We start from the raw sequence: 27,914 nt of genomic DNA, 5'->3' as shown, positions 1-27,914 counted from the left end.
GCAATAGGACTTAGGGCTTGGGGTTTTTTTCCTAGGTCATCAGTGGTCCTCTTTTCTGACTGCAGGGTCTTCCTTTTCCAATGTTGGTCCACCATCTCTGAAACAATGCAGCGCTTTCTCCTCAAAGACCTGCTGGTACCTAGATTGCTCCCTCACGGTGATAATCTTGTCTTCCTCACTGTTAAGTTCCTACTTCTTCAGATCTCACCTGCCTCTTCCACCTGTACCCCTGGAAACCCACTAGAAACTCTAGGAGTTGAGCTGGTTTGCTCACATCTCATGAATGTACTTTGCTCAGTCTGCTTATGCCATGTCCCCACCTGTACTTTTCTCTCATTGAATTCTACCCTGTCAAATGCCATCCATCCTTCAAGACTCACACCTAGTCTCATTTTCTCTACAAAGGTTTCTCTGAATATCTAGGCCTCAGGGAACGCCCCCTTTTCCTCTGAACTTTGAAGAGCAGTTAGGGCCTATATCATATAACGTAGTGCTAATTAGTCATATTTGATTACCTTTTATTTTGTTATGTGTTAGTCTCTCTAGACTATTTGAGTTACAGACCTATTGAGGTAGGGACCAAATGATTTGAGTTAGGGACCTAGTCTACCCAGAATGGCAGAAGGGGTCACTTTTTCTAGTTGGTCCACCCAGAAGAAGTTCTTTCTGCTAATACACACAAATGCATGGTATAGACCAGCTTAAACCCTCTCATCTTATAATCGATCTCAGACATATGCAGACCAGCCTAGGTACCACGGATAGATACCACAGTCCCTAAGGAGAAAAATAATCTTCCTAGACCTCCTGAGTGACACCATTTATCAAATGTTTTCTTTCAAGACACCAGCTTTTTTTATATGCAAGAAGTTGACATGAACTTCCAGATGGAGCAGAACAAAAGACATTCTCTAAAGTAAACGAACAAAAGCCACCATGATACAAATCAAATTCTGAGATAGATTGTTCAGCAACAATTAATAAAAGCCTTAGAAACAGAATCAAAGATACCGTTTGGGAAGAGGCGGAAGAAAGGCCAGGTGAGCTAGCTCAAAGAGTGGCAGATAATACAGAGGGGAAATTTAGCTCAAGGAAACGATTGCTTCCCAGCCAAACCACCACACTTGGCACTGAGGTAGAAAAAAGACCTGAAAGAGCCTCAGGGCCCACAGATTTGCTGTCTATGACTAAGAGGAACTTCTGGCTTTGGCCCTTTAATAAGTCATGCATGCTTGTGTGCAGGACCAGCTAAGAGGAAGGGGCTGCAGTCCTGACCCACCATTTATTATTAGCACTATGACCTGGGGTGAGTCACTTGATCTAGTTTTCTCATCTGCAAAATGGAGATAATACCACCTCTCTCATTCATTTATTCATCCCTTCATCAGACATTTATGAAGGGCCCACTGTGGGCCAAGTGCAAAGGAGCATAATGGTGAGCAAAACAGACACAGTCTTTATCCTTATTGGGTGTCCAGATCATCTCACGGGGTTGAAGTTACAGAGAAGGAAAGGGAAAGCACTGCATTGTAACAACAGAAGGTCATCTTCTTTATCAATGACTTCCACTCTTGATTTAGCCGTGTGACCTGGGCAAGTCTAATTTTCTTCTGGCAAGTCTACTATCTATAAAATGAGGAAATTTCCGGTCTTAAAATGTTATTATTCCAAATGCAAATGAAGAAGTTAAACTTTTTAGGTACTTCTGAACCATGGCTTTCTAAAGGATTATTTTGAAATAGTCCAGATGCAACAAAAGGATAAGAATAATATAACAAACCCTGTGTACCAACTCTCCAACTTAAGTGAGAAAACACTACAAGGAGCTCAATCTGGTGGCATGCCCTCCTTTCCCCTGAGGGATAATGTTGATGAGTTTGGTGTTTATTATTTTGAATCATGGCCTTTTTTAGGAAATCTGGTGTGTAACTAAAAACAGTTCACCAGTGAAGAGTTCTTCCTACACTTAGGTGTTCCTGGCTTCTAATGAATGTGAGGTCACAACAGTGCACATCACAGAAGCTCAAATACCTGCCTGTTCTCTCCCTGCCAACCCTGCTTGTTACTCCCCCAGCAGAGAGAATGTGAAAAACCCTGTGGCAGGCACCCCCACTACATTTAGAAGGAGCACAGTTTTGTATTTACCTTAAGGGCCTTCTGTGCAGATTCACTAGACCCAATTGCGATCAGGTTAGGCCCAGCCATGCTGCAGAAACTCTTCAAATGCAACCCATCTGCCACTGGCACTGTGGAGACTGCATAGTCCTATGTGGACAATAGAAAAACAAGCAGTTTAGTATTGCAGAATAATTCTAAAACTGATTAAAAACCTCCCTGAAATACACCTACTTCTTGAAGGCTGACAGGGACCTTGAATATTTGGAAGAAAAACTGGGACCCACAGGTTTGGATATTGCTAGTTAAACGAAGACTGCTTCTAAGAAGACAGCAGAGTCAACAGATGTGTGACTGCTGCAACATCTTTGCTGGCTGTTTGATCTATGGAGTGGGCTACTCTGGGAGGGTGTATTTGAATATCCTGTGTAAACAGTGGCTCAGCTGGAGACTCACATCCTCATGGGGAACAGAGCATCTTGAGAGTTATATCCCTTCCTATGCAGTGTAGAGAGCCGATCTATTAATAATCAATAGAATAAAGGGACCTTAAGAGGATGTACGTGCAACACCTAGCACAGTTTCCAGCACACAGAAGGCACTCGAGCACAGGTGACCCCTGATTCCAATCTAAAAAAAATCTGTATTTCATAACAGAGTCAATTGGGTTTCCAAGATTTTTTTTTTTTTTTTTTTTTAGAAACAGGGTCTCACCATGTTGCCCAGGCTCATTTGGAACTCCTGGGCTCATGCAATCCTCCTGCCTTGGCCTCCCAAAGTGCTGGGATTACAGGTGTGAGCCATCACGCCCGGCCTTCCAGATTTTTTTTTAAGTTGTTGATTGTTCCAGGAACATCTGCCAGGTGGTTGTATAATTATACACTGGGAGAAGACAGATGCCCATGCTAACTTAGTTGTTCTTGTGGTAGCCCAGTGAAGCTGAATTATTGAGGAATTTGAATTTTATAGCTTCTAAAACTTCTAGTAAATGTACAAACATTATGAATTATTGTACAAAGCCAGTGAAGCATAAACACCATTACTCATGACATTGATTCAATGGTTCTATGATTATTTATTAAGTAATTGCTTTGTGCTAGGCATAAACTACCTTTTACCTACCTTAAAAGTATCAGCCAAGATTTCAGCACCTCGTTGATTTGTCCTTTTGGAAAGGCCCACAAAAAATTCTCTGCCTATAATAGATGTCATGGAACATAGTGAGCAGGTGGCACCAGTGACTACATCATTTCTTTTATCTATAAATAATGACCTTAAAGCATCACACAGTTCTCTCTTACCACAGAGAACAGCTTCACTAAAGAGACTACAAAAAATGATTTCAAACTACTGCCCTTAAGAATAAACTTTTTCAAATTCAAAAGGGCAGAAAGCAGAGTGGTGGTTTCCAGGAGCCATGGGGAAGGGTAAATGGGGAGTTATTGTTTAATGGATAGGAAGTTTCAGTTTGGGAAGATGAAAAAGTTCTGGAGATGCCTGGTGGTGATGGTTGCCTAACACTGTGAATGTTCATGCCTCTGAACTGTACACTTAAAAATGGTTAAAATGGTAAATTTTATGTTATGTATATTTTACTACAATAGGAATGAAATTTTTATTTAGGCAATAAACACATTGATAATCTCTGATCAGAAATTAAGTAATAGCAATGACAATTTAACAGTAAAACAGTTCCTCAAATAACATCATTTTGCTCAACTTTGATGAGGAAAAAGAAAAAATTGATTCTGAGCTGGGGCCATGGTCTGTAGGGAGTTTGTACATTCTCTCTAGGCCTGCATGGGTTTCCTCCCACATCCCAGAGCTGTGCACAGCAGGTGAATTTTCATGTTTACAGGGTCCCAGTCTGAGCAAGTGTGGGTGTGTGTGGGTGAGTGTGCTGTGATGGGACGGTGTCCTGTCCAGGGCGGGTTGCCGCCTTGCACCCTGAGCTTCCAGGATAGCCTCCAGCCACCCTTGATGACCCTGAACTGGAAGAAGTGCGTTAGAAAATGAATGGATACAAATGATTGTAATAAAGTATCGAATAATCATACAAATGTACAACAATAAACGATGTTGTAGGAAAGTGCTCAATGAGCCCACCATATTTGTGATTGTTTTGAGCTGTATGGTGGGAGGAGGGGCTCCTTACAGTTTTATCTTTGCAAATATTTATTCCCTGATTTAACCCACCACCACAACTGCTGTCACTCAGTAATTGGCCAAAAATTGGGCAATTATCTTGTTTTTATTAATTTAAAAAAATGTGCATATGGCTGACATTTATTTCAATGCTTAATATTATAAGTGTTTTGGGTTTTGATTTAGAAGCTGGGTGATATTTTTGTGACTAGAAATATGCCAGAGGAACTTAACTCTTGTTTATATTAGCCTATGGTAAAAATGGTTTTGTTACATGTCACTTCGCTTAAAAGTCACAGTTTCCACGAACCTATCAACATTGTTAAGTGAGAATTTATTATACTACCTTTTTTTTTTCACTAAAAGAACAGTACTAGACATTGTTGATAAATTCGGATTCTTTTCTTATAAAATGATCACGTGAGGCCTGAGGAAACAATCTGGGGAAAGTGAGTTAAGTGCTGACTGGTCTTCAGGTCTGACCTCTAAGAGCCGTGTCTTTGAATCTACACATCCATATATTTGAAATCAAAACATCAAAAGATACCTATGTACAAAGTACAAAATTTCTGCAGGATGAAACTTCCTTCTTATTTGACTTTTCTGAAATTCAGCAGTTTTTCTACTCAGAAGGCAAAACACTAGATAAAAATGGTCTCTTAGTTATAGGCAAATAATTATAGTATGGAGTTAGGCAATACATAAATGTGGGAATTCTCATCTTCCCTTTATTTATTGAAATTCCACATAATATGTGGAAAAGATATTCAAAGAGAAATTAGTATCTTTTTGCCTCAGAGTATTATGGTGAAGTATAAGAAGAGTAGCCATGCAGAAGGAAGTGCTTGATAGATTTTATAAATATTATAACTTTAATCTTCATAATGTCCTTATTAAAGGGGCAAATGACATAGGTCAGGTGATGTTATGACAATATCCAAGGGCTTATGTTGTTGGCAGACACAGGAATCTTTTGTGGCACACTGACAGTTTTTTGGGTAATGGTATGATTGTGTTGTCCTTTAAGAAAACTCACTATATAAAGATCAAAATTTAACTCAAGGAGAGGTATTTTACTTGAAAAAAGTATTATGCACTTTATTAAATAGTCAGCTACAATGAAAAAATACCAAGTTTCCTTAATTCTTTCAAGATAAAAATAGGTTTATAAATTAATTTATTTGTAACTTTTAAGAAAATCTTTTAAGAAAAACATAATACTCTGAGGCAAAAAAAATACTGATTTCTCTCTGAATATGTTTTCTCACATTTCATGTGGAATTCTTTTCCAAGAAACAAAGGGAGGATGAAAATTTCCACATTTATGTATATAACAGATTTATAGGGTGGCATGCATACCATTTCCATTTTAAAAGACTAAGGTGTTCGGAGCGTGATGTGGGCTGATTGAAAAAAAGAAAAAAAAGGCTAAGATGTGATGGGAAAGTACAAAGAGAAGGATGCTGCTTATCTCTTCAAAGTAGGTTGGACTTCTGTCTCTGGCAGTACATTGGATGAGATCTCCTAAATAATCTTCCTGATGGAAACAACTAAAATACTGAAATGGACATCTACATTTTTTTGATGTCTTTTGTGTCATTTTCTTCTATGCCAATTCACATTTTTGTTTTTCCCCTTCCTGTCTCAGTCATTTATAGGAGAAACCAGGCCATTTTTCCTACTGACTGTCCTACATTCTTGCTTTGACTGGTTGCTTCCTCTTATAACTTAGCATTTAAATTTTTTCCTTTATCCTTTGTATTTTCAGTAAGCAGGCAGTTTCATGTAGATGGTTAATTAGATGCTCATTCATATATTTTTTAATAGGACTACTGTGGGTTCAAGTGGCATCAGCCTGATTCCCTCATTATAAAGTTTCCTGTCAAGCTTTCATATAGCAGTTTTAGTATCATTTGTTGATCATTGCACAGATCCATTATTTTTTATTAGGAATCTGCATTTACTCGCTGCAACCCTAAAAAGAAAATCTCTCCTCAAGTATTTGGTCTACTTGAAATGAAATTCATAAAGGAAAGAAAAGCTAAATGCTTGAGTCTTTCTTTTACATATAAATTATTAGAGTTATGAGTTAGTGTTCCACCAACTTGCAATAATAACCAATAAGTTTTTTTAAAAAAACCTCATTACCTTTGAATGAATCAAAGATTAAATCACCGTGGAAATTACAAAACATTTAAAAAAACTAAATGATAACAAAAATATCCACATCAAAATAAGAAGGAGTCTGCTAAAGTAGTACTTGGAGGCCAAGTTACATAGCCTTAAAAGCTTACATTAGAGAAGATGAAAGGCTAAAATTAATGAGATAAAATTCCAACTTGAGATGTAGAAAAAAAGAGAACAGAGTAAAAAGAAAGAAATGTGAAGGAAGGAAATACAGAAACAGAAAAGAAACATTCAAGAGAAAGAGTTCAACCAAGCCAATAGTTGGTCCTTAGGAAAGATTAATAAAATTAACAAACCTCTGGCAAAGAAAGAAAGAAGGCATAAATTAACATTACCAATGAAAAGATAATATAGCTATAGTTGCTGTGAAGCTTAAACAGATATTAGGAAATATAAGTAACTTTATACCCAACATATTGAAAACTTAAAATAGATAAAATCTTAGAAAATGGAACGCATCAAAACTGACTCAGGAAAATCTAAATTGTCACATAATCATTAATCAACTAAATCAGTTTTAAATTTCTCCATAAAGAAGGCACAAGAGCCTGTTTCCAAAGTTTAAGGAATATATAATTCAAATAGTATTGATTCCAGAGAATAGAAAAAGAGGAAATATTCCCTAATACATTCTACGAGGCTAATGTAACTCTTTTATCAAAACCAGACAAGGATAACAAGAAACATAAATTATAGGCCACAAAAATAATAGTCATAACAAAATGTTATCGAACTAAATTCAACACTGTGTTAAAAAGAAAATACATCATGATCAAATTTGATTTCATGCCGGGGTTGCAAGACTGGTCAAATATCAGAAAATGAATTAATGAAATTAACTACATCAACAGATTAAAGAAAATCATATAATCATTTCAGTGACACGAAAAAGAGTTTACTCTATCACCTGAAATTCATTTCCAGGTGTTTACTTTAGAGAAACTCTTGTATATGTTCCCAGGAGACACACACAAGAATGTACATAGAAACACAGAAGATAATCCACAAAAACTAGAAAACATCCAAAAACACATCAGTAGTAAAATTAATACATACATTACGGTGTATTCTTATCACAGAGAACTACACAACATTGAAAATGAACTACAGCTACACACATCAACTTAGATCAAAAGTAGAAAAATCACCTAAGAGTTCATATAATGTGACTCTAATAAAGGCATCTTGTAGCTTTATAAAACTACAAGACAAAACTAAAACAACATACACTTTAGGAATACATGCATGGAGGCAAAACTCAAAGAACAACAAAGCAATAATTAACACAAAATTCAAGACAGTGGTTACTTGAGGCCGGGGGAGAGGCTGGTTTTGACTGGGGACCCCACAGGGGTGTCTATGGTCCTGGCAATGTTCTACTTCTTAAGTCAGGAGGTGGACACCCAGGTGTTCATTTTATTATTGATCTTTAAACTGTACATAAACATTTTATAACTCTTTTTTAATGTACTCTATATTTCACAAAAATAAATAAAATTAGAGGTAAGTTGCTATCTATTTAAGAGAAATGGGATTGAAACAATTTTTGCCAGTAGCTGCTTGCCTGACTGACAGATTTCCCAGCAGGAACAGGATTTGGAAAGCAGCTTTCCTTCTGTCCATTTCCTGATAAATTATTAATGAGGCTTTGAATTACAGAGAAAAGAGGACATAGAGCACATAGAAAATGTTACAGACCTTATTTCTTATCTAACTCTTCCTAATCCAAAAATTGAGTGGTAATAGTTGTATAACATTATGAATGTAATTAATGTCACTTGAATTGTACACTTAATAATGGTTAAAATTGCAGATGTTATGTGTGTTTAACCACAATAAAATAAAAGAGATGAAGAAAAGTGACAAGTAGGAAACAGAAGGCAGGAACACCCATTAGGTGTGAATGGAGTGCCAAGGAGGTAAAGATATCCCAACATCATCTCAGTTTTGAACAAAGTAACTATTAACACATTAACTTAAGTATTGAATATAACAAATAAAAAAAGTCTACAGGTAGTATCAAAGGCAAGCCTAAATGCTTAGTACCTACTTTGAAAATAGGTCAAAACTACTAGGCTTGAGATGCTAGGGAAAGACCTTTGACCAAAAGAAGAGACTCCTAGTGTAAGCTGCACTTTCACACTGAGGAGATTTTAGGGGGTCTTTCTGGCTCAGCTGCTAAAATAAATGGTTGTGAACATAGCTTGGTTAAGCCATATTTCAAATGTTAACAGTACCTGCTTACAATAAGTTATTCATTGCATGGCTATGTTCTGATAAAAAAGAGTTATATTGTAAGGAAGTGTGATTTACACATCTAATTTTTCACAAAAGCCTATTTTGTTAGATAAACAGACTGTTGTTCTGTACTGTCAAAAAGAATGAAAGTGCCATCAATGGGAGACACAAAGAATATTCTAAGGGGAACTTACTAGGCAGATTCAAAGAATGCCTGAGTCTGCTTGGGCACACCCAGAGCTAAGAATGCAGCGTAGGTGTTCTTGACTCCTTGTTCTGTGTTCTTAGGGTTCAGTGGGCATGCAAACCAAACCCCAGAGATGGACCACTGCATGTGACAGTGGCAGCACAGGTGCAGTACACAACTCCAGGGCATACTATTCACACAATCCCTAACAAGAATGGCGCCCCCAGAGCTGGCAACGTGGTGGCCCCACCCATAGCGACAGTATGTGACACTTAGCAAAGAACTACTTAAATGTCACAGAATAAACACTATTCCTTCTTCAGGAACATTAATTATGTCCAAAGTAAGTAATGCAAAACATTATTTTGATATTAAAACAAAAATGGCTATATCTTGACTATACATATATATGAGATTCAATATAAAATTCACATCAGCCAAAATATTAGACTTCCAAGAAGCTTCATGCTTTCAGTGGGCCACTTGGGGCCACATTCCCAAGTCCCTGAGGACCAGCCTTTACTGTCAGGGCTACATTGGTGAAATGTATTCTCTGACATGTCTGGGAAAATAAATTCTTACTATAAATTAAAATTACTATTGATTATCTTGCTCATCAGTATAACCAGAATGAATTTGGGGACCCAGATTTTACACATGATTTTATACAACACTAATTATACAATAAATGAGTTGAAAAGGTTAAATGCTAAAATTACTGTTTCTTTAGTAGCCACATTACACACTGTAAAAACTGACTCCAGTTAGATCAATAATAATATTAGCTGTTCATATTTTGTTGAGTTCTGCTATTATCCATCTGGCATTAAGCCAAGTCAATTTGCATAGAAATTATTTAAATCCACCTTGCCATCTGGAAAGAAAGTTATTTGTAAATGACACTAATCTTGAATTATGAATCCTTTAAATACAAACCAGATATACAGTAACACAATGGAAAACTATGCAACTTATAAATTCATGCTGTAGAAGAATAAAGTAGAAGCAAGATACAAAGTGGTGATGTACATATCAATAATGTTCTTGTAAAAATATGCAAATGTATATATATGAAGTACTAAAAGGACATATATACTAAATACTAAAGTGATTATATTTGAATAGAAGGTCATTTTTTTTCTTATTGTGTTTTCCTGTATTTTCCAATTTCCCTCCATTTAGCATCTGTTACTTTGGTAACTAAAACTGCTACAATAGGCTGGGCATGGTGGCTTATGATAGTAATCCCAGTATTTTGGGAGGCCGAGGTGTGCAGATCACCTGAGGTCAGGAGTTTGAGACCAGCCTGGCCAACATAGTGAAATCCCATCTCTACTGAAATACAAAAATTAGCTGGGCATGGTGGCACACACCTGTAATCCCAACTACTCAGGAGGCTGAGGCAGGAGAATCGCTTGAACCCAGGAGGCGGAGGTTGCAGCAAGCCAAGATGGCGCCACTGCACTCTGGCCTAGGTGACAGCGAGACTCTGTCTCAAAAACAAACAAAAAAAACCACAAAAAACTATAATAAAACAAGTAAATACAAGCCAAGTATTAAAAATATTCTAGGATAGAAAAAATAAATACAACTATACCTGTGAATAAAACATCTCCGCCATCTAAAGTTGCATTTTCATCTTTCATCTCTACTATATTGAGCTGAAGTTTTTCTAATGCTTCTTTCATCATGTCAACCTGTTGAAAATAAAATGATTCAGATTACTATGCTACAATTTCCTAACAAGAAAAAACCATCCAAAACATCTAAACACTAAATCAAGCTCTCGTGCACACACCCACACACATCCACACTCATATACACACCCATCCTTGTGAATATATAATGTATGACCAGTCATGATCATTTGTAAGAGAAGAAATGATCTGTTAAAAATTGTTTATTTTGTTCCCTTCTAGTGTAAGATTGAGTCAATACAGTGTCATTTTTTTCTGTAGAAAGGCTGAGTAGTTACAATACTGTTGGAGGCCGACTAGTTAAGACACTGTTGGAGTACGACCAGTTAATGCACCACTGGAGGCTGACCAGTTCGGCCACTGTTGGAGGCTGACAAGTTAGGGCATTTGTTAGAGGTTGACTAGTTAGGATATTGCTGGAGTCTGACCAGTTAGCACACTATTGGAGGCTAACCAGTTAGGGCATTGTTGGAGGCTGACTAGTTAGGGCACATGAGTAAAGGAAGGTGGGAGGCAAAGCACCCAATTCTGACCAGTTAGCACACTATTGGAGGCTGACTAGTTAGGGCACATGAGTAAAGGATGGTGGGAGGCAAAGCACCCAATTATCCTACCCTTGCCAGGAAATACAAGATTCCATTTTAAATCTTAGGTCAGTCATTTAGTCAGAATTGCACACACACACAGTATAATACATGAAAGGAATATCAATAACTCGTAACTTGAAATCTCAACCCATAGGACAATCACTGTTTTCTATTCAAATATTTTGTAAAATGTCAAAACATCCTTTGCTTCTCTGTAAATGTAAACTGTGTTAGTTATATTCACACAGTTAATATGATTACCCATCTTTTAAAACCTAGTTCCTTAGAGGTGATTAACAAGTTCAACAATTACAATCAAACCAATGAATATTTGAAAATAGATTTCAGGAATTTCTATGATTTCAGGGCATGTCTAAAGCACAGAGATATTCTGGGTTGAATTAAGGAACACTTCTGTTGAGGCTTACTTTAATATAAGAAATGAATGTGAAGCATAACAAATTGAAGCTCACAATTTAATTCAAGTCCTTCCAGTAGCTCAACAAAACAATTTAAATATTTTCAAAGGTCTGCAAAACCTTTAGGATAGTAAAGACATACAATGAGATGACTCGAATAGGGGACAAGGGAACAAGAGATCACATCACACTGGGCAAAGCAGGTAGTTCTGCCAAAAATACAACATGCTGAGTACACAGTGTGAATTGTCAGTGAAGAGTTTAAGAGACACAAATAGAGCAGAGTTACTTCTAAAGTAACAAAAATATGGAAATACTTTGACAACAAGCCTGACATTCATGCATTCAAAAAACATTTAAAGAGGATACAAAGTAAAATAAATATATCATCTCATCCTTGTCCTGGAACTCATGTAAAAATTCCACAAACCAGAGTGACTCAGAACAATAAAAAATATTTCCATGGACAAAATGGTCTTAATGTTGTAGTAAATACATTCAGTGACCTCTTTTAACAGCAGAATAGGTTTTCCTATGTGATAGGAAGTGGAATTGTTGCTACAGCATAAAATAACGAGCAAACACAATATTTACCATGACTTGTTGGGCTACTATGAACCCAGGAAAACACAACTGTTTCCTTTTGACATCTCTGCCTCTTTGTCCATGGAAAATTCACTGAGCTTAGGGAGAGATCATGAGAACAGATGTACAGTTACTTTTTGTTTCTATTACTAATGCTACTGCTTCTGTTATAATTTAACATTTCAAAGATTAGGAGCAGTTGAGCAATAACACAAATTTTGGTTTGAAAAGTTTGTATGTAACTATGCAACATCTCAACTCAGGAACTGTATTCAATTCTTAACAGGTAGAGGAGAATAGAAGTAGGGAGTCTACTATATACCAGTTTCAGAAACATTACATCTCTTTAAATGTCCTATGTCTTTGAAAATTAAAAAGTTTTAGAGGATAAAATGTTTGTGGTTTTCTTTTCTTTTTAAGTTAAAACAGCGGCACTGACATTAAAAAAACTAGCTCTTGTGCAGGGGCAGTCCTTAAAAAAATTCAATCACATCTATACAAACAGTCATCAGGATAGGTCCATACCACACATGTTGATGATACTACATTACTTTCAGAGTTAAGCACATGGACAAGATTTTTTAAAAATTGTAAACATCAAGTAAACAGTTTTGAGAACTGCAGGGCCATATGGCATCAAATCGGCAATGCTAAACTGAGGGAGATTTCTGGAGAAGAAATGAGAGGCTGAACTCGGCAGGCTGTCCATTGGGAACCACACACTCTTGGCATTGAGGTTCCGTTGAAGCAGACAAACTCAGCTGCAAACAGGCCTGACACATGGGTCCATAGCAAGCCAGCTATTCAGGCAGTTAGAACACTAAATATAACTATAGAAGTGGGAGTTTTTGCAGGAAAAGATCCAAACCATGAGCCTTTAAGAAACTGCCCATTCTGTGGTTACATGGCCATGGTTAATGTTGACTTTATTAACTTCCAGGAGGAAAAAAAATGACCAAATAACACACCCACCTTTCATTGAGACAGTAACCCTGCAGTGTGGAACTTAGCATTACTCAGAGAAACCATCAGGACAAACAGTATTAATTCCAACGGCTGAGCTGAATGGGTCATTTTAGCCCACAAAATTAGAAATAAAAAGGGAAAATTAGAAAAACAACCTACTTAATTTAAGCCTTAGAGTATAAAGTATATACAGTAATTTTCATTCTTTACTCAAAAGATTTACAAGACCTTTCTTCCCTCCCTTTTCATGCTACATGCACTTTGCATTTCATTTTAAAACAATGTTATACTTGCATTTTTTGCCCCATTTTTCTCCTCGTACTATTTATCACAGCATAGATTTCTTCTCTGGTCACAGCTGCTACAGATCACCTCTGCTGCTTCCAGTTCTGCTACTTATTAGCCAGTGTCCTCAGGTTATTTAGTATTCTGAGCCTCAGTTTTCTCACCTTTAAAGTGGGTATTTATTCGTTATAGTATCAACTTTTTAGGCTCCTTCTGGTCATTAAATACATACAAGTCACACAGTATTTGCTGAATAAATATTGTATTTTTTATGAATAACAGCTTGTGTATACACAGTGACAGATACTTGTACTATAAAATTAGTGCACAAGAAAAAAACTTGTTTTTTCTTATATTTGGACATGTTTCTTGTGTTTTATCCCTCCATGACAGATCCCATCTGCTTTCCTGTGAATTAAAATTATAGATTTTTTTTTTGCAAAGCCAGTATACAGTTAGAGAACATACATTGAGGATACATTTAAATTTAAATTTAGATAATCCAAATCTGATTTCCTTCCAGCTCCTGGAAGCTGTCAAGACATGTGGCAAATTTCTTGTGTAACCTCTGCTTTGAAATAGCCCTTGGAAAGTACTACATAAGGTGGGAAGTGGGCCTGTCTGGTAAGATGTTCCACAGGACTCAAAAGAGCATCAGCTAAGATGATATGGAATGATCATGGTCACTGAGAATATTACCACTCTAAGGGACCCAATCAGTCTAAAGAATTCTTTCTCTTTCTCAATGCCTGGTCTCCTTCCTTACCCTTCCCTTTTCTACTCTCTTCTTTCCTTCTTTTACTGCTCTCATTTCCATCCTATCATGTTTTCATGATTATCCTGTCTTCTCTTTTCACTCCCTTTAGACCTTCATGGTGAGTGGCAAGAACCAGGGATTAGAATAAAGTCTTTATCACTTATTAGCAATGTGACTTGGATAAATTCACCTCTCTGAGTCTCAGTTTCTTGACCTGCAAATGGGAATAGTGCTTTCTCTCTAACAGGGATTATGTAACAAATAAGATAATACATGTAAAACACCTAGCTCAGTGCCTGGCATATGCCATGATGATATTATTATTTTGCCCTAAATTAACTCAGTCCTTTGTTTGGATTTTGGCTACCTTTCAAAAACAAGTAAAAGATAAAAAATACAATTTTCTGTATTAAATAAAACATCTTTTAAGTTCAGTTTTCCTTTTGTTCTTGCAAAATCTCCCTCAAACCTAAAATACTAAAAAAACTCCCAAAAAACCCAAAACTCTCCCTAATATAAAACAAAACAAAAATAAAGCCTTATATAGTTTTACTAGGAAGCTATATTCATAATAACTTGTTATAGCACTGTTAGTTTAATACTCTTTATTTCAGGGCAATATTTTCCAGTTGACCCTTTCCAAAATTGACTTTTGCTGTTTATTTTCAGTAATGCCCCTTTTGAATGTTTCACATCTTCATTCTAAATGTTGTGAATCTGCTTGTGGGGCCTGGTGAACAGTTCTGAGCTATGGCTCCTTAAAGAATATGCACCAATCTGTTAGCCAAGCTGCTTTCCTTCAGCTGTTTCTGCTGCTAGATACTATGAAATAAACGTGGCCCTCAAAGTTGGCCTGTCTGTGGTTGACATGTCTCAGTCAACTACAGTTCTGCCATGTGCTAGAAGCTGTGCTATCACCAATGTCACCACTGTTTTCAATGCCTGCTTAAGTTGTCCTGGTTTCTTTGTAACTCATCACATTACAGGAGCTTTAAAATTATAGAATCATTCTATCCCTACACTTCTCTAGCTCCAGAGAGTTGAACAGCAGCAACATAGCTTTGTTGGTAGTGAGATGGTTTCACCTCCCAACTTTTTGCTGATTTTGTTTTGCCTTTTAATGTTGAGTGTGACATGTAGATAATGCTGAGGAAGCTGCTCAAGAAGCTGTCTTGGCACATCAAGGCACAGAAGCTTGGAACTTGCTGATGCATCAAAATCACTATATTGTCTGAAGTCATATTCAAAAGGCCACATTTTATTTCTTTATGCTACTTTAAACTTCTTGGTTAATCAGCACATCTTTGGTCACTGTGGCCACTTGCTAGTACACTTGGCTGATTTTATGACATTGCTTAATGTTGTATCACACTTTCACATATATTTTGTCATGTGAATAACATCTCAGTTCAACAAATATTTGGTGGATGTCAACTTTTTTTTTTTTTTTCAAATCAGGCCACAATTCTTTTTTTTTAAGCCACAGCCCTTGCTTGCCTCTGTGAAATTAATCTAGTGGAACAGATACACCTTCTGAATATATAGTGACAATAAAATGGAATATTTGTTGTGATGCTCACAATAACTCCAAAAAGAAGAAAGGGTAGATATTAGTATACCCATTTTATATATGAGTAAACTGAGGCTAAGGGAGGTTGACTGACTTGCCGAGTCAAGCCTCCGGAGCCCATCCTCATTTTCACTTCACTGTATGATTAAGATTCTCCTGAGGTCTCATCATAGAGTGCAGCCCACATCAGAATTGGAGCCCATGCCTTCTGCCTTCCAATTCTGTACATTTAAGTCCACTGGATATTGTAAGATCCTGTGCCAAGGTGACTTTGTATTCCATGATCTCTTCATATCAGAGATAAATGAAATTTCTGTATATTAGGGCCTTATGATGTTAAGTTATAGAGTGATTAAGAACACTAAGTAATATGAACAGAATATATAAACCACACCAACCTGTTTCACCAAGAAAAACCTGCATATTCATTACTACCCTTTGATTTGGAGATGCCTTAGGTTTGTTCAGTGGTTCATTCCTAAATTTGTCCATATGTGCTGATTACTTTCTTTTTTTTTTGAGACAGAGTTTCACTCTTTTTGCCCAGGCTGGAGTGCAATGGCATGATTTTGGCTCACTGCAACCTTCGCCTCCCAGGTTCAAGCAATTCTCCTGCCTCAGACTCCCGAATAGCTTGGATTACAGGCTTGTGCCACCACACCTGGCTAATTTTGTATTTTTAGTAGAGATGGGGTTTCGCCCTGTTGGCCAGGCTGGTCTCGAACTCCTGACCTTAGGTGTTCCGCCTGTCTCAGCCTCCCAAAGTGCTGGGATTACAGGCATGAGCCACCGTGCCTGGCTGTATGTGTTGACTACTAAAAGTAGCCAAAACTACCAACAAAAAAGGATTGAACAGACATTTTGTATACTCAATGATCCGGTCTTAAAAATTTCTAAATAAAAACGTATTGGGATCCTCTTCTATATTCTAATTTTAGGACAAAGCTCTCAGAAGGAATTTAGTTAGCAATGGTAACAGCAAACATTTGTATAGTCTTCCTATGTGCCAGGCACTCTACTATGAACTCATATTAACCTTATTTAACTTTTACAACCTGATGAAGCAAGTACAAGAATGATTTGTTTTACAGATGAGAAAACTGGGACAGAGTAAGTAAATTTGATCAAAGTCTCATAGCAAGTAAGTAGAGAGCTGAGATTTCAACTTAGCTTTGCTCTGAAGTTTCTGTTATTCTTTCCTACACAATATTGTTACTAACAAACAAATTTAGGTATCTACAATGAAATCGAGTGACTGTGAGGAGCTACAGTACTCTCCAAAACAGATTATGTTCACTATTATTTATTTATTGAACAAAAATGTGGACTCAGACATTCTGGAGAAATGGAAGGATAGAGGCTACAAATTGCAGCAGTCTGAACTTGCATTTGGTTTCTAAACAGTCTAAATTTTGCCTTTCTAAGCATACAGAAACTAAGGCTAATAAATTTTGGGAGCCACTACTTTCTCATCAGAGTATGAGGAGGAGTTATTTGTGTAAAAATCTTTAGGTAGTCAACAGTGTATTTTAAATAGTGAGGTTACCAAAGCATATGGATATGCAGACACACTCCAAACCAAGACATTATATACACTCCAAACAAAAGTGATGAATTTAGAGAGATGAGAAGGGTTTCTACCACACTACGAAGTATAAAATGGTGGAATTCTAAAATGGTGCCCATGATTGCTGCCCCCTTGATGTACATGTCCTGTATAAATCTCTCCCCCTTTGAGTGTGAGTAGGACCTGTAAATATGATGAAGATATCGTATCTGTGATTGGTTACTTTACATAGCACAAGTAAAGAAATTTTGCAGGTGTAAAGTATCTACTTAGATGACTTGAGTTAATCAAAGGGAGATTACCCTGGGTGGGCTTGACCTAAGGAGAACCCTTAAAAGTGGGTTTAAAGGTTAGAGAAAAAGAAGTCAGAGAGATGTTCTGATCTTCCGTTTTGAAGAATGTAAACATCCATGTTGTGAACTGCCTGAAGAGAGCCTACAGGGTGGCCTCTGGGAACTGAGAGCAATTCTCGGCTGATAGCTGGTAAAAAAAAAAAAAAAACAACCAACAAATCAAATGGGAGCCTTAGTCCTACAAAAATGGTCAACAGAACTGGAAATTATTTAATCACGAAAATCTTTAAAAGTTATCAAAGTCAAATAAATATTAACCCTGTGATTATTCAGAGAACTCATGATTTTATCAAATGGTCAACACGTGTTAAAGTTTTATAACCACTTAGCTCATTTTCCCTCTTATTGAACTTTTAACTTTTACATGAATAAGATCTCTTGAAACATTTCCCACAGACTGTTACATACCCATTTCATTTTTTCCCATTGATTTCTTGGATTTCCAAACATATGGGTTTATTTCTAGTGGAAACTGCTAAAAATTAACCAAGATATTTAGCATTTTGGTTTCCATATTAGTAAACGGAGGGCACAAAGCTTAAAAATGAGGTCATTTCCAGCTCTAGGCTTCTAAAAGTTGCAGTCTCAGAAAAAATTTTGGCATTCATAAATGTGACTCTAACTGTAATCCTATTTTCCTCCCATAGAATTTACTGAAAATACCCCAGATGGTTACTCATGAGTAAAGTATTCTGGTGTTTAACCAAATCCAATCAGAGGCAAGAGGCTGGATATATGAATGCAGACAAGATAGGACAAACCTAAAAGTGGATTAAAAAAACTCCAGAAAGATGGGAGTCCTCAGAGGCAAACAGAAGATTCCAATGCAGTGGGAAACAAAGAGTGTGAGTGTCAACTCAACACTAACTTATGATACTTATATTTTATTTTTTTGGAAGAACCCATCACACAGTTTCTCCAAGGATGCTAATTACTTGCCAGTAGTGAGATAAGTATATGACACAGAGAATCTACAATGCTTTTCCTATAAGAGAGATGTCAGGCTCTGCTTATTTGCCAACCTTTGTGTGTTTTCTTATTTATATTCACATGCAGTATAGTAGATTTCATCAACTTTGGGTTCATTCCCTAAGTTGGACTGAGCTGTTAAATCCAACCCTAGAGCCCTGGAGTTCTTGATATATGAGATTTTTCATTTCCCTAACCAATCTGAGTTGAGTTCTCTGTTAGATGCACCTAAAAATAACTCATTTATTCCCATGATCGATCTTAACCTGAAAAAGAAGGATCTAACAAGCTCCAGGCCGATGCTCTGAGACACCGGGTCAAGTCATTCTTTCTGCTTTGTCCTACCCCTGACCATATACCTGGGTGCTGCTTTGGTTCTTTTCCCTGAAGTCCTGTTCTAGTTACCTATCCCATTCCCTTCCTATGAGTAGGGTCCTGCTATGCGCTCTGAGGATTTGAGTAGATGGGCTTCCCCAGGTGATCCCTGTTATCTTTATCTCCTCAACACACAGTATCAACAAGGTTTGAGGAACCTCTTAACCACTCATAACACTATCATTAATAATAAATACAATTTATTAAGCTCTTTCTAAGTGCCAAGCATTGTGCTAAGTGATTTTGCATGGATTATGTCATTTAATTATCACCATATTCCTTAAGGTACCTCCCAGTCTAAATCAGGCATGGCAGTTCTGTCTCTTATGCCAGGGTCTGGTGCAAGTGACCCAATATTGGCCACTGAGGGGGTGTCTGTTGAGAGGTTCCTGGAGCCATACAAAGAAACATAATTCCTCTCCTTCCCTTGGACATTGTTCTGTATAGATGTTGTACCTGGAACTGGTGAGAACACATCCATCATCAAATATGGCAGGGCAGACAGAGGGAAGCAATTTGAGCCTTTGCTGACATTTTGAGCTGCCAAATCCAACCCTAGAGCCCTGGAGTTCTTAATATATGAGATTTTTCATTTTATTAACCAATTTGAGTTTTCTGTTAGCTGCAGCTAAAAGTAACTCATTTAGGTATACAACAAAATTGACAAGTAGTATCCAAAGAGTCAGTAATAACAGGCCACTTTATCAAACTGATTAAATTCTGATACAGAAACAACTATTAATGGAGGATTTTTTTCTGTTTATAGGAATGCACCATGCTATTTATAACCACTTACAACACTAAGACCATCCTGCCTATAGAAGACAGTAGATTGTCAAACTAAAAGCATCCCAGGATTATGTTAGTTTATAAAGCGCAATTGTTGCAGCTCTGTATATCAGAGCTGAATTAATATTTCAACACTCTTCATCTCCGAACCAGTGCTCAGATCCAAAGGGCATATAGCATCTAGGAAGATTAAACAGAAATGTGGAAGGCAAACCCACAGAGCCAGGAGAAATAAAAAGCACTCTGGACAAAACTGGGAAAGACCCTTTTCATTATCTGAAGAATACATTGAGAAAGTTCCAGAGGTTCAAAGGTCCCTCCATAACGATGTCACTACAAGACAGTTTCCCGGAAGAAGGCTGGAAGTGACATTTAGCTTTCTAAATGAAAAACAAGGCAGGAGCTCTGCTGGTCTTGTCAGCTCTCTTGATATATAATGTACTAATTCAAGCGGTTCAATTCCTTGTTGACAATAATGATACAATACATGTATTGAGTACTTAAAAGCCACTGACGTTCTGTCTGCAGGGGGCAAATAAAAATATGATTTATCACCAAATACCAAATTAAAATAAGTGTCAGCTGCCAAAAGACCTGCAAAATTTAGTAGGCTAAAAACCAGGGAACTGACAAGTTTATAAAATTCTAACTAATTTTCCTGAATGTTGAGAAGCATAAAAATTTGCTGTGCACATGATCCAAAATAAGCACCAGAAATAGTACTCGAAGTGTTCATAATTTTCTGTGAATTCAGAGGAATCGCATGCTGCCAGACACAAACAGATTAATGTATGGGAAATATTTTGTATGTTCAGTATACAATTTATACATTGTAGGCATTAAGCTGCCCTAAAAGCCTTCCAGCATATCCCTGCTCCCAGCCCAAATGTAGGTCCTGGCTGGGTCAGAGATTCCTTCTGTGTGCTCCCATGGCTCCCAGGGGATTCTTTTTTTTTTTTTTTTTTTGAGACAGGGTCTCACTCTGTCCTCCAGGCTGGAGTGCAGTGGTGCCATCATGGCTCACTGCAGCCTCAACCTCCCTGGCTCAAGCAATCCTCCCACCTCAGCCTCCTGAGTAGCTGGGACTACAGGTGTGTGCCCAATGGCCAATTTTTTTTTTTTTTTTTTTTTTTGTAGAGATGGGGTCTCCTTATGCTGCCCAGGCTCGGGGCATTCTATTAACAAGTTCTGGCCCCTAGTTGACTCTCTGTATATGTTTACTGAATGAACAGCTGAACAACTTTGTAAGTCAGACAGAATTTCTGGAAATGTTATAAACAAGTATACGGCAAAAATATCCACCTTGTTTAGACAAGGCATAGCCACGGCAAGAGCCATACAACCTCTGTGACCTCTTTTAAACAACTCTTAACGACATTTCAAGGGTGGGAAGATTCATCTTTATTTCTAAAAACCCGCAGGTGAGAAAACTACCGTTGGCCTATTTGTCCCAATAATCACTAACCGCCACTCATCTCCAGTAATTCTGTTCATTTGCTTAGTCATTCAACAAACATTTATTCAGCATTTTCAATATACTTGGCACTATTCTAGGTTCCGAGAATACATCAGCGAAGAGAGAAGAGCCCTGTGTATATTCTGGTGAGGATATGGAGAGATAGGCAATAAATAATAAACATTAAAAACATTAGTGGTAAGTGCTATGCAGTTATTTAATTCAGGAGATGTGATATAAAATGGCTAGGGTAGTTACTGTAGTTTGGAAGGTCAGGAACAGCCTTTCTGAAAGTGTGACATTTGTGCTGATATCTGAGTGACCAAAAGGACCAACTCTGTTGCCCATAGGAAGAATGTTCCAACAAGAGCCAGTGCAAAGGCCCTAAGGTGGGAACAAGCTTAACTTGTTCAAGGAACAGGAAGACAGCTAGCACAGTGCTAAAATGAAGAGGGCAAGTGTTATGGGCTATGTGTCTCCTCAAGATTCATATGTTGAAAACTCCCAGGGCTTAAGAATGTGACTGCCTTTAGAGATAGGGTCTTTAGAGAGATAATCAGGTTAAAATGAGGTCATTAGGATGGGCCCTAATCCATTATGACTGGTGTCCTTATAAAAAGAGCAGACTAGGATAAAGAGACATAGATGAAAGGCCATGTGAAGACACAGATGGCCATCTGCAAGCCAGGCAGAGGCCTCAGAAGAAACCAACCCTTCCAATACCTTGATATCAGACTGCTAGCCTCCAGCATTGTGAGAAAATATATCTCTGTTATTTAAGATGTCCAGTCAGTGGTACTAGCAAACTAATATGGCATGTTACCAGATAAAGCTGGGGTTGCCAGATCGGGTTAGCTGAACTTGGTAAACTCACATAAAGAATTGGAATTTTAAGTATTATTGGAAGTCACTGGAGAGTCTGCAGGAAGGGAGTGATATAATTTAATTTACAAATTCTGGATAGCTGCTTTGTGGAAAATGGATTGGAAGGCACAAATGGAAACAGGGAACTTAGTTAAAAAGCAACTGCAGTAGTCCAGGTGAAAGAAAATGGTGGTGAGCACAAGTGTGGTGATAGTGGAGACAAAGAAAGTGCTGAATTTGGAATGTGTTTTGGAGGGTTGACGGAAGTTGGTGGATTGGATGTGGGGGTGAAGGAAAGGAAGGGCCCAGGGTGACTTTTAGATTTTTGTCGTGAGCAATTGAGTGGATAGGTGTACTGATTTCTAATATGAAAAATTCCAGGGAGAGGAGCAAGGCTGGAGAGAAAAAAATTGAAGAACTGTGTGGCCATGCTGAGTTTGAAATGACTTCTAGATATTCAGATGGAGAGATCAAGGGGAGTAGTCAGAACCAGAAATAAAAATTGGGAGTCAATTTTTATTGACTCCCAAAAAGGTACTTAAGGTACCAAAAAGGTACTTAAATCTAAGAGATATCAGAAGAACTAACTCAAACCATGATCCGCAGGAAGTGATGTGAGGAAACTTGCCTTGTCCATTAATATTAACAATACTATTCTAACAAAAAGACTCCAGGAGACATTGCTCATTCATTACTGTTGTGAAGTCTGGTAGCTGTTTGCAGCAATGGATGCAAAAATCCCCCTTTGGCAGGAAGAGCTACTTAATGTACATTCATTATGATTGCACCAATGCCATCTAGATAAAAGGTCTGGAAACAAATAAATGGATTGTAATGAACTTTCCAGAGGTAACAGGTAGTGAAGTCATCAAGTGCTACTTCTTGCCACTTGCTTGTACATTTTCTTGTTAAATTCAGTTTTGTAGATGCTATAAAACATAGCAGTAAAGCTGGGCACAGCGGCACATGTCTGAAGCCTCACTACTTCGGAGGCTGAGGTAGGGAGAGCCTTTGAGGCCAGGAGTTTGAGGCTGCAGTGCACTATGTTCACACCTGTGAATAGCCACTGCACTCCAGCCTGGGCAACACAGTAATATTCTGTCTCAAACAACAACAAAAAACAACCATACCAGTAGCATAAGATTTTATTATTTCAGAAATCAATTTTGAAATTATGATCACTTGAATTGGAGACAAGGTGAAGTGCATTAAGCAAATCAATAGTGTAGGCAAGGCTATATAGCAAGAACAACTTTCAAACACATTTCAGTCAGTCCAAAATACATTCACACTATATAGCACCATAGGACTAAATGAAAGTTTGCTGTGCTAATTAAAACACATTCATACTCACTTATTCAAGTAGGTCCCCTAAATATCTGAACTGAGACACACTTCATTAGTATATCCTCAATGATTGCTGCATAAGTAAGGCTGCATTTCTTTTAAAAATATTGTATTTGCTAATTTTTCACCAATTGTGGAGCTTTCTCAACAACTGGTACAAGTTGGTGCTTTTTTGACTGTTCTACATTGCCCTGGGTTTGAGCATGATATGCAAGATGGTTTTTGGAACACTGGGATGATTTCTGGGGGGAATTTTGCTGCTTTTTTTTTCCTTCCTAGTCCTTAGCTTTTTTGTGTGTTATTAAAGCCTTCATTAGAGATGGTTGTGAAAGGCCCTAGTCAGGATAAGCAGAGTGCATAGTAATTAATTCTGAGAAGCTGCCTTCTGATTCCAGGCTGAAGCATGGAAAATGATTTTGTAAATATTCATCCTTTGTCATATGTTCATACATTTGCTTCTCTGGGAACTTGTTTAAAATATGTTAGTGAAAAAACACCAGCTGAGTATTTGGATGCTTATAAATATTAAGTAAAGGCTCATTTCCAACCATCGTTGTACAAAATGGCTAGTTTCAAGAAATTGTCCTTGGTTTCGATAACTGTCCGTGTTCTAACATTGTGTTAAAAAATAGTGAAGAATTTTTCTTCACTATTATCAAATCTGGGCATCCTTAGCTGGAAAAGACTGGAATAGTTCAATAGTATTTTCCTAATAGAAACATTCCGGTCAATATTCTACCAAGGAAAACTAATTATCATCTAGCTAATGAGTTTTGCCTTTCCTAAATTACTTTGAAAAATATGGTAAGCCATATTTTTCTTGCCATTATAGTTTTTTTCTCCTTTTAAAAAAGTTATTTTTTACTTCTAATTTATCAATAAATATTAAGTAATTTTTAAGTAAAACACTCATTGGAGGAATAACCATTAGGAATATAACACAGAAGGTACTTCATATCTGGTTTTGAGTAATACTCGAAGTACAATAACCTCAACACCACCTAGATTCTCTTCCTATGAGGCAGAGTATAATGAAATTAGATTCTCATAAATGTCATTGCCCCCTATTTATTGTCTTTTTCCTTGAACCAAGGCAGAGCTGGCTAGGATCCATTGTCTCTCAAGCAGATTTATTATAGATCGGGTGCATTCCATTTCAGAACAGGAATGTGCTTGTTATGAAATGTACAAAGCTTACAGTTGAACAAAGCACACAATCTGTCGGCAAAAAACCACTTAGTTTAATAGTGGGTATAGTTTGTAAAATTTTTCTGATGTATCTTAACTAAATTTAATATTACATAAGTTGATATTCAAATCTTGAAATAAGTCCCTAGTGAACACAGTTCTGTTTATGCTGTCAAAACTAAATGCATTTCAGTATTATGCAAATATATAAGTGAAGTATTTCTTATTGACGTTATATAGTTAGCTAGATTTTTCTTGTTGCTTCGCTTCCTCCTGGATAGTACCACAGGAGCTTTGAAAAGTAGATTAACTCTTTCAGGTCTTCAGGGCACAATGTAACATACTTTAGTGCTCAATGTCATTTAGAATCTGTGCAGTGAACTAAAGAGTATCTGATATGGTTTGGCTCTGTGTTTCCAACCAAATCTCATCTCAAATTGTCATCTCCATGTCCCACGTATCAAAGGAGGGACCTGTTATCTCCAAGCATTGAGGGAGGGAGATGACTGGATCATGGGGGTGGTTTCCCCCATGCTTTTCTCGTGACAATGAGTGAGTTCTCACGAGATCTGATGGTTTTATAAGTGTTTAACAGTTCCTCCTTCACACGCTCTCTCTCTTTCCTGTTACCTTGTGAAGAAGATACTTGCTTCTCCTTAGCCTTCTGCCATGATTTTAAATTGCCTGAGACCTCCCCAGTCATGCGGAACTGTGAGTCAAATAAATCTCTTTCCTGTATAAATTACCCAGTCTTGGGTAGTATCTTTATAGCAGTGTGAAAATAAACTAATACGGTATCCTTATAAATACCCAGGGAGAAACTAAGAGACAGCTCTAAGAACAAAAAGAATGTGGATAAATTTAGCAGTTAAAAGACACAAAAAACTAAGATTGCAACAATTTTTTTTTTAAGTATGCCTGTTAAGTATACCTCTTAAGACTTAAAGGAAATATGCAAAAATGCAAAGAGCTGTGGTTGGTTGGCGGAAAATGGTTGATGTGACACTGGTGGAAGAAGTTAAGAGATACTTGGGACCCCAAAGCCTGAATATTTAAAATTTCATCTACTGCCTACAATTCCAGTAACCATTGCTCATTCTGGTTCACAAGGCAGGGGGCACAGCTTGTCAGTGCATACTTTCCATTACTCTAAACATCCAAATACTAACGTGACTCTAGATACGGGAGACTGGACCACTGGAAGCTGTATTACCAGAGTCTTTTTTGCTTGGGTTATCCACCCCTGGTTCACCTGTGGTCTACTCCATCCAGGCTCTCACTGTTGGAGTCCCCATACTTCCCTGGGCTATTATTTTAGACTGAACTCAAAACAGCCCCAGACCAACTTTTTCTCCTACATGACCCATTTCTAGTCCATGCAAACACTTGCACATCCTTTGTTTACAAACTCTGGCAGTGCAGCTATGACCAACACAGTAGCACTTTCTTGGCTTCCTACCTAACCTGTTAGTCACCAGCTGCTAATCCTCTGTATCTCCCAGACACCTATCCTTGGTGTTTCCAAACTGCAAAAATATATTTAATCTCTCTGAGAGGTTTATTTAAAGCCCACTCTCTCTGGACTTGAAGTGGAAAAGGTAACATATCCCATCCCACAAATTTAATGTAGAGAAATTAGAAAGTATAGATAAGTCAAATAGAACCATTAAAAATCTTTGTAATCCCAACATCCATGCATAGATAACACTTACTGTTAATAATCTATCACACAAACTTCAACACATTCCTATTAAGTATTTTTATGATAATTTTTTTTTTGCTCATACTGTTATAAAATTATACTATAAGCACAAACATAGTTAAATAAAACACAGGGTACTATTATAAACCAATTTAAAAATAAATTCATACTATTTAAATTGAGATTGCTTTAAATTAGATTTTCTGAAAAAAATTATCTTCTGAAAACAGTCTTTTGTTGTTAGGTAACTGCAAATAAAATAAGTAAAGCTCCTTGTATTGAATTTTAGAGTACTTCAAGACCTAACCCAAAGCAGAGATACAGACTTTTATGGTGGTAATAGAATTTGAGAACTTTATAAAACATTTAAATATTTAAAGAAATACTCAAGGATCAATTAGGATAGGTGTTAAAATTTGAGGATAAAAAGCTCCATCACAATTCACAGAGTGTTTCTTCTCTAAATATGCATGAATCAACCAGAGATAGAACAAAATAAAAATATTTAGCTGCCAAAAAGAAGTTGTTCTGAGACATCAGTACAGGTTTTCTTCTGTGATGATATCAAGTTTTTAGGTCTTGCAGCAAATGTTGAGAAAGTAACTTTACAACTGCAAAATAATCATTGGATGTTGCACAGAGAGAGGTCCCTCTGTTCTCTGTGGATATACAGAGCAAACCCAGAATGCACCTGGTCAACTCGAGCCCTCATTATCTTGAAGACACCTGATATTCCATAAGACTAGATGAGGCTGCCAGCTCCTTGTCCACACTGACTACATGCCATGTACCCCATTTTATAACTAAAAAGGATTTTAAATTCATGAAGCTTGTTGAAAGCTCAACTGTCACATTCTACTCATTCCAAAGTGTATGGGAAAAAGAGCAGAACAGACATTTCAACTGAAGCCATTATTGTGCTTGAATAGCCATATTCCATTAAATTGCTAATAAACCTACTAGATGATGTTGATCACATCAGCCATACAGTTGCATTCCTTTCCTTTATACCAACTTGCCCAGTTTTATTCTATGCAGTATTACTCTTTCTGTGCCCTTTATTCCAAGGTTGCCCAGAATTCAAAGCACTTATTCAGTAAGTTTGTAATCCAGTTTAGTATGCTATTAACAGAATTCTTTAGAGGAGATCATGGAAAAAGAAACTCAAACTTATTTTTGGGTCAATGACCAACCTTAAGGGAAACACGTATTAAACCAGTTTAAAGAAAAAGGTCACGATCCATGAGGTATTAAGGAAAAAAGGGAAGAAAAAACATTCATTTCCACAATTTTCCAACATTCCTTAAAAATAAAAACAAGCCCAAGCATGGAATGGCAAGGCCCTGGTGCCCCTGTACTAATGGTGGTGGACAATACTGCTATTCATACGAAGTGAAAAAGCAAAGGTTTTTCCTCAACACCAGGGAAGTTTTGGCTTCCCTTACCTTCATTTATTCTGGGGTTCAAATTGGAACCTTATAAATCTTAAGTTTGCCTCTCAAAGCAAACAATAATGTACAATGGATTAAATGCTTTAAAGTTTGCTTTTTAATAGCATAACTAATT

The 27,914-nt window shown here is 37.2% G+C and overlaps 1 protein-coding gene across 6 annotated transcripts in view; it reads right to left on the bottom strand.

Moving 5' to 3' along the window:
* DDAH1 (dimethylarginine dimethylaminohydrolase 1) overlaps positions 1-27,914 on the bottom strand; it is a 261,883-nt gene that overhangs the window by 29,818 nt on the left and 204,151 nt on the right. For 5 of the 6 annotated variants that reach the window (XM_055351601.2, XM_063702573.1, XM_031010235.3 and 2 more), the window contains 3 exons: positions 10,470-10,569; positions 3,238-3,311; positions 2,146-2,265 (listed from right to left, as the gene is read on the bottom strand). In XM_055351601.2, coding sequence (XP_055207576.1) covers positions 2,146-2,265; positions 3,238-3,311; positions 10,470-10,569 — 294 coding nt within the window. Of the gene's footprint in view, positions 1-2,145; positions 2,266-3,237; positions 3,312-10,469; positions 10,570-12,169; positions 12,254-27,914 lie in introns of those variants that run through there. The other variant, XM_055351607.2, reaches the window with a different exon arrangement.

The sequence above is a fragment of the Gorilla gorilla genome, chromosome 1, assembly GCF_029281585.2.
Source record: "Gorilla gorilla gorilla isolate KB3781 chromosome 1, NHGRI_mGorGor1-v2.1_pri, whole genome shotgun sequence".
Lineage (NCBI taxonomy): Eukaryota > Metazoa > Chordata > Mammalia > Primates > Hominidae > Gorilla > Gorilla gorilla.
Note: the sequence above shows the minus strand (reverse complement) of the source record. Positions and strands in the feature narration are given on the sequence as shown.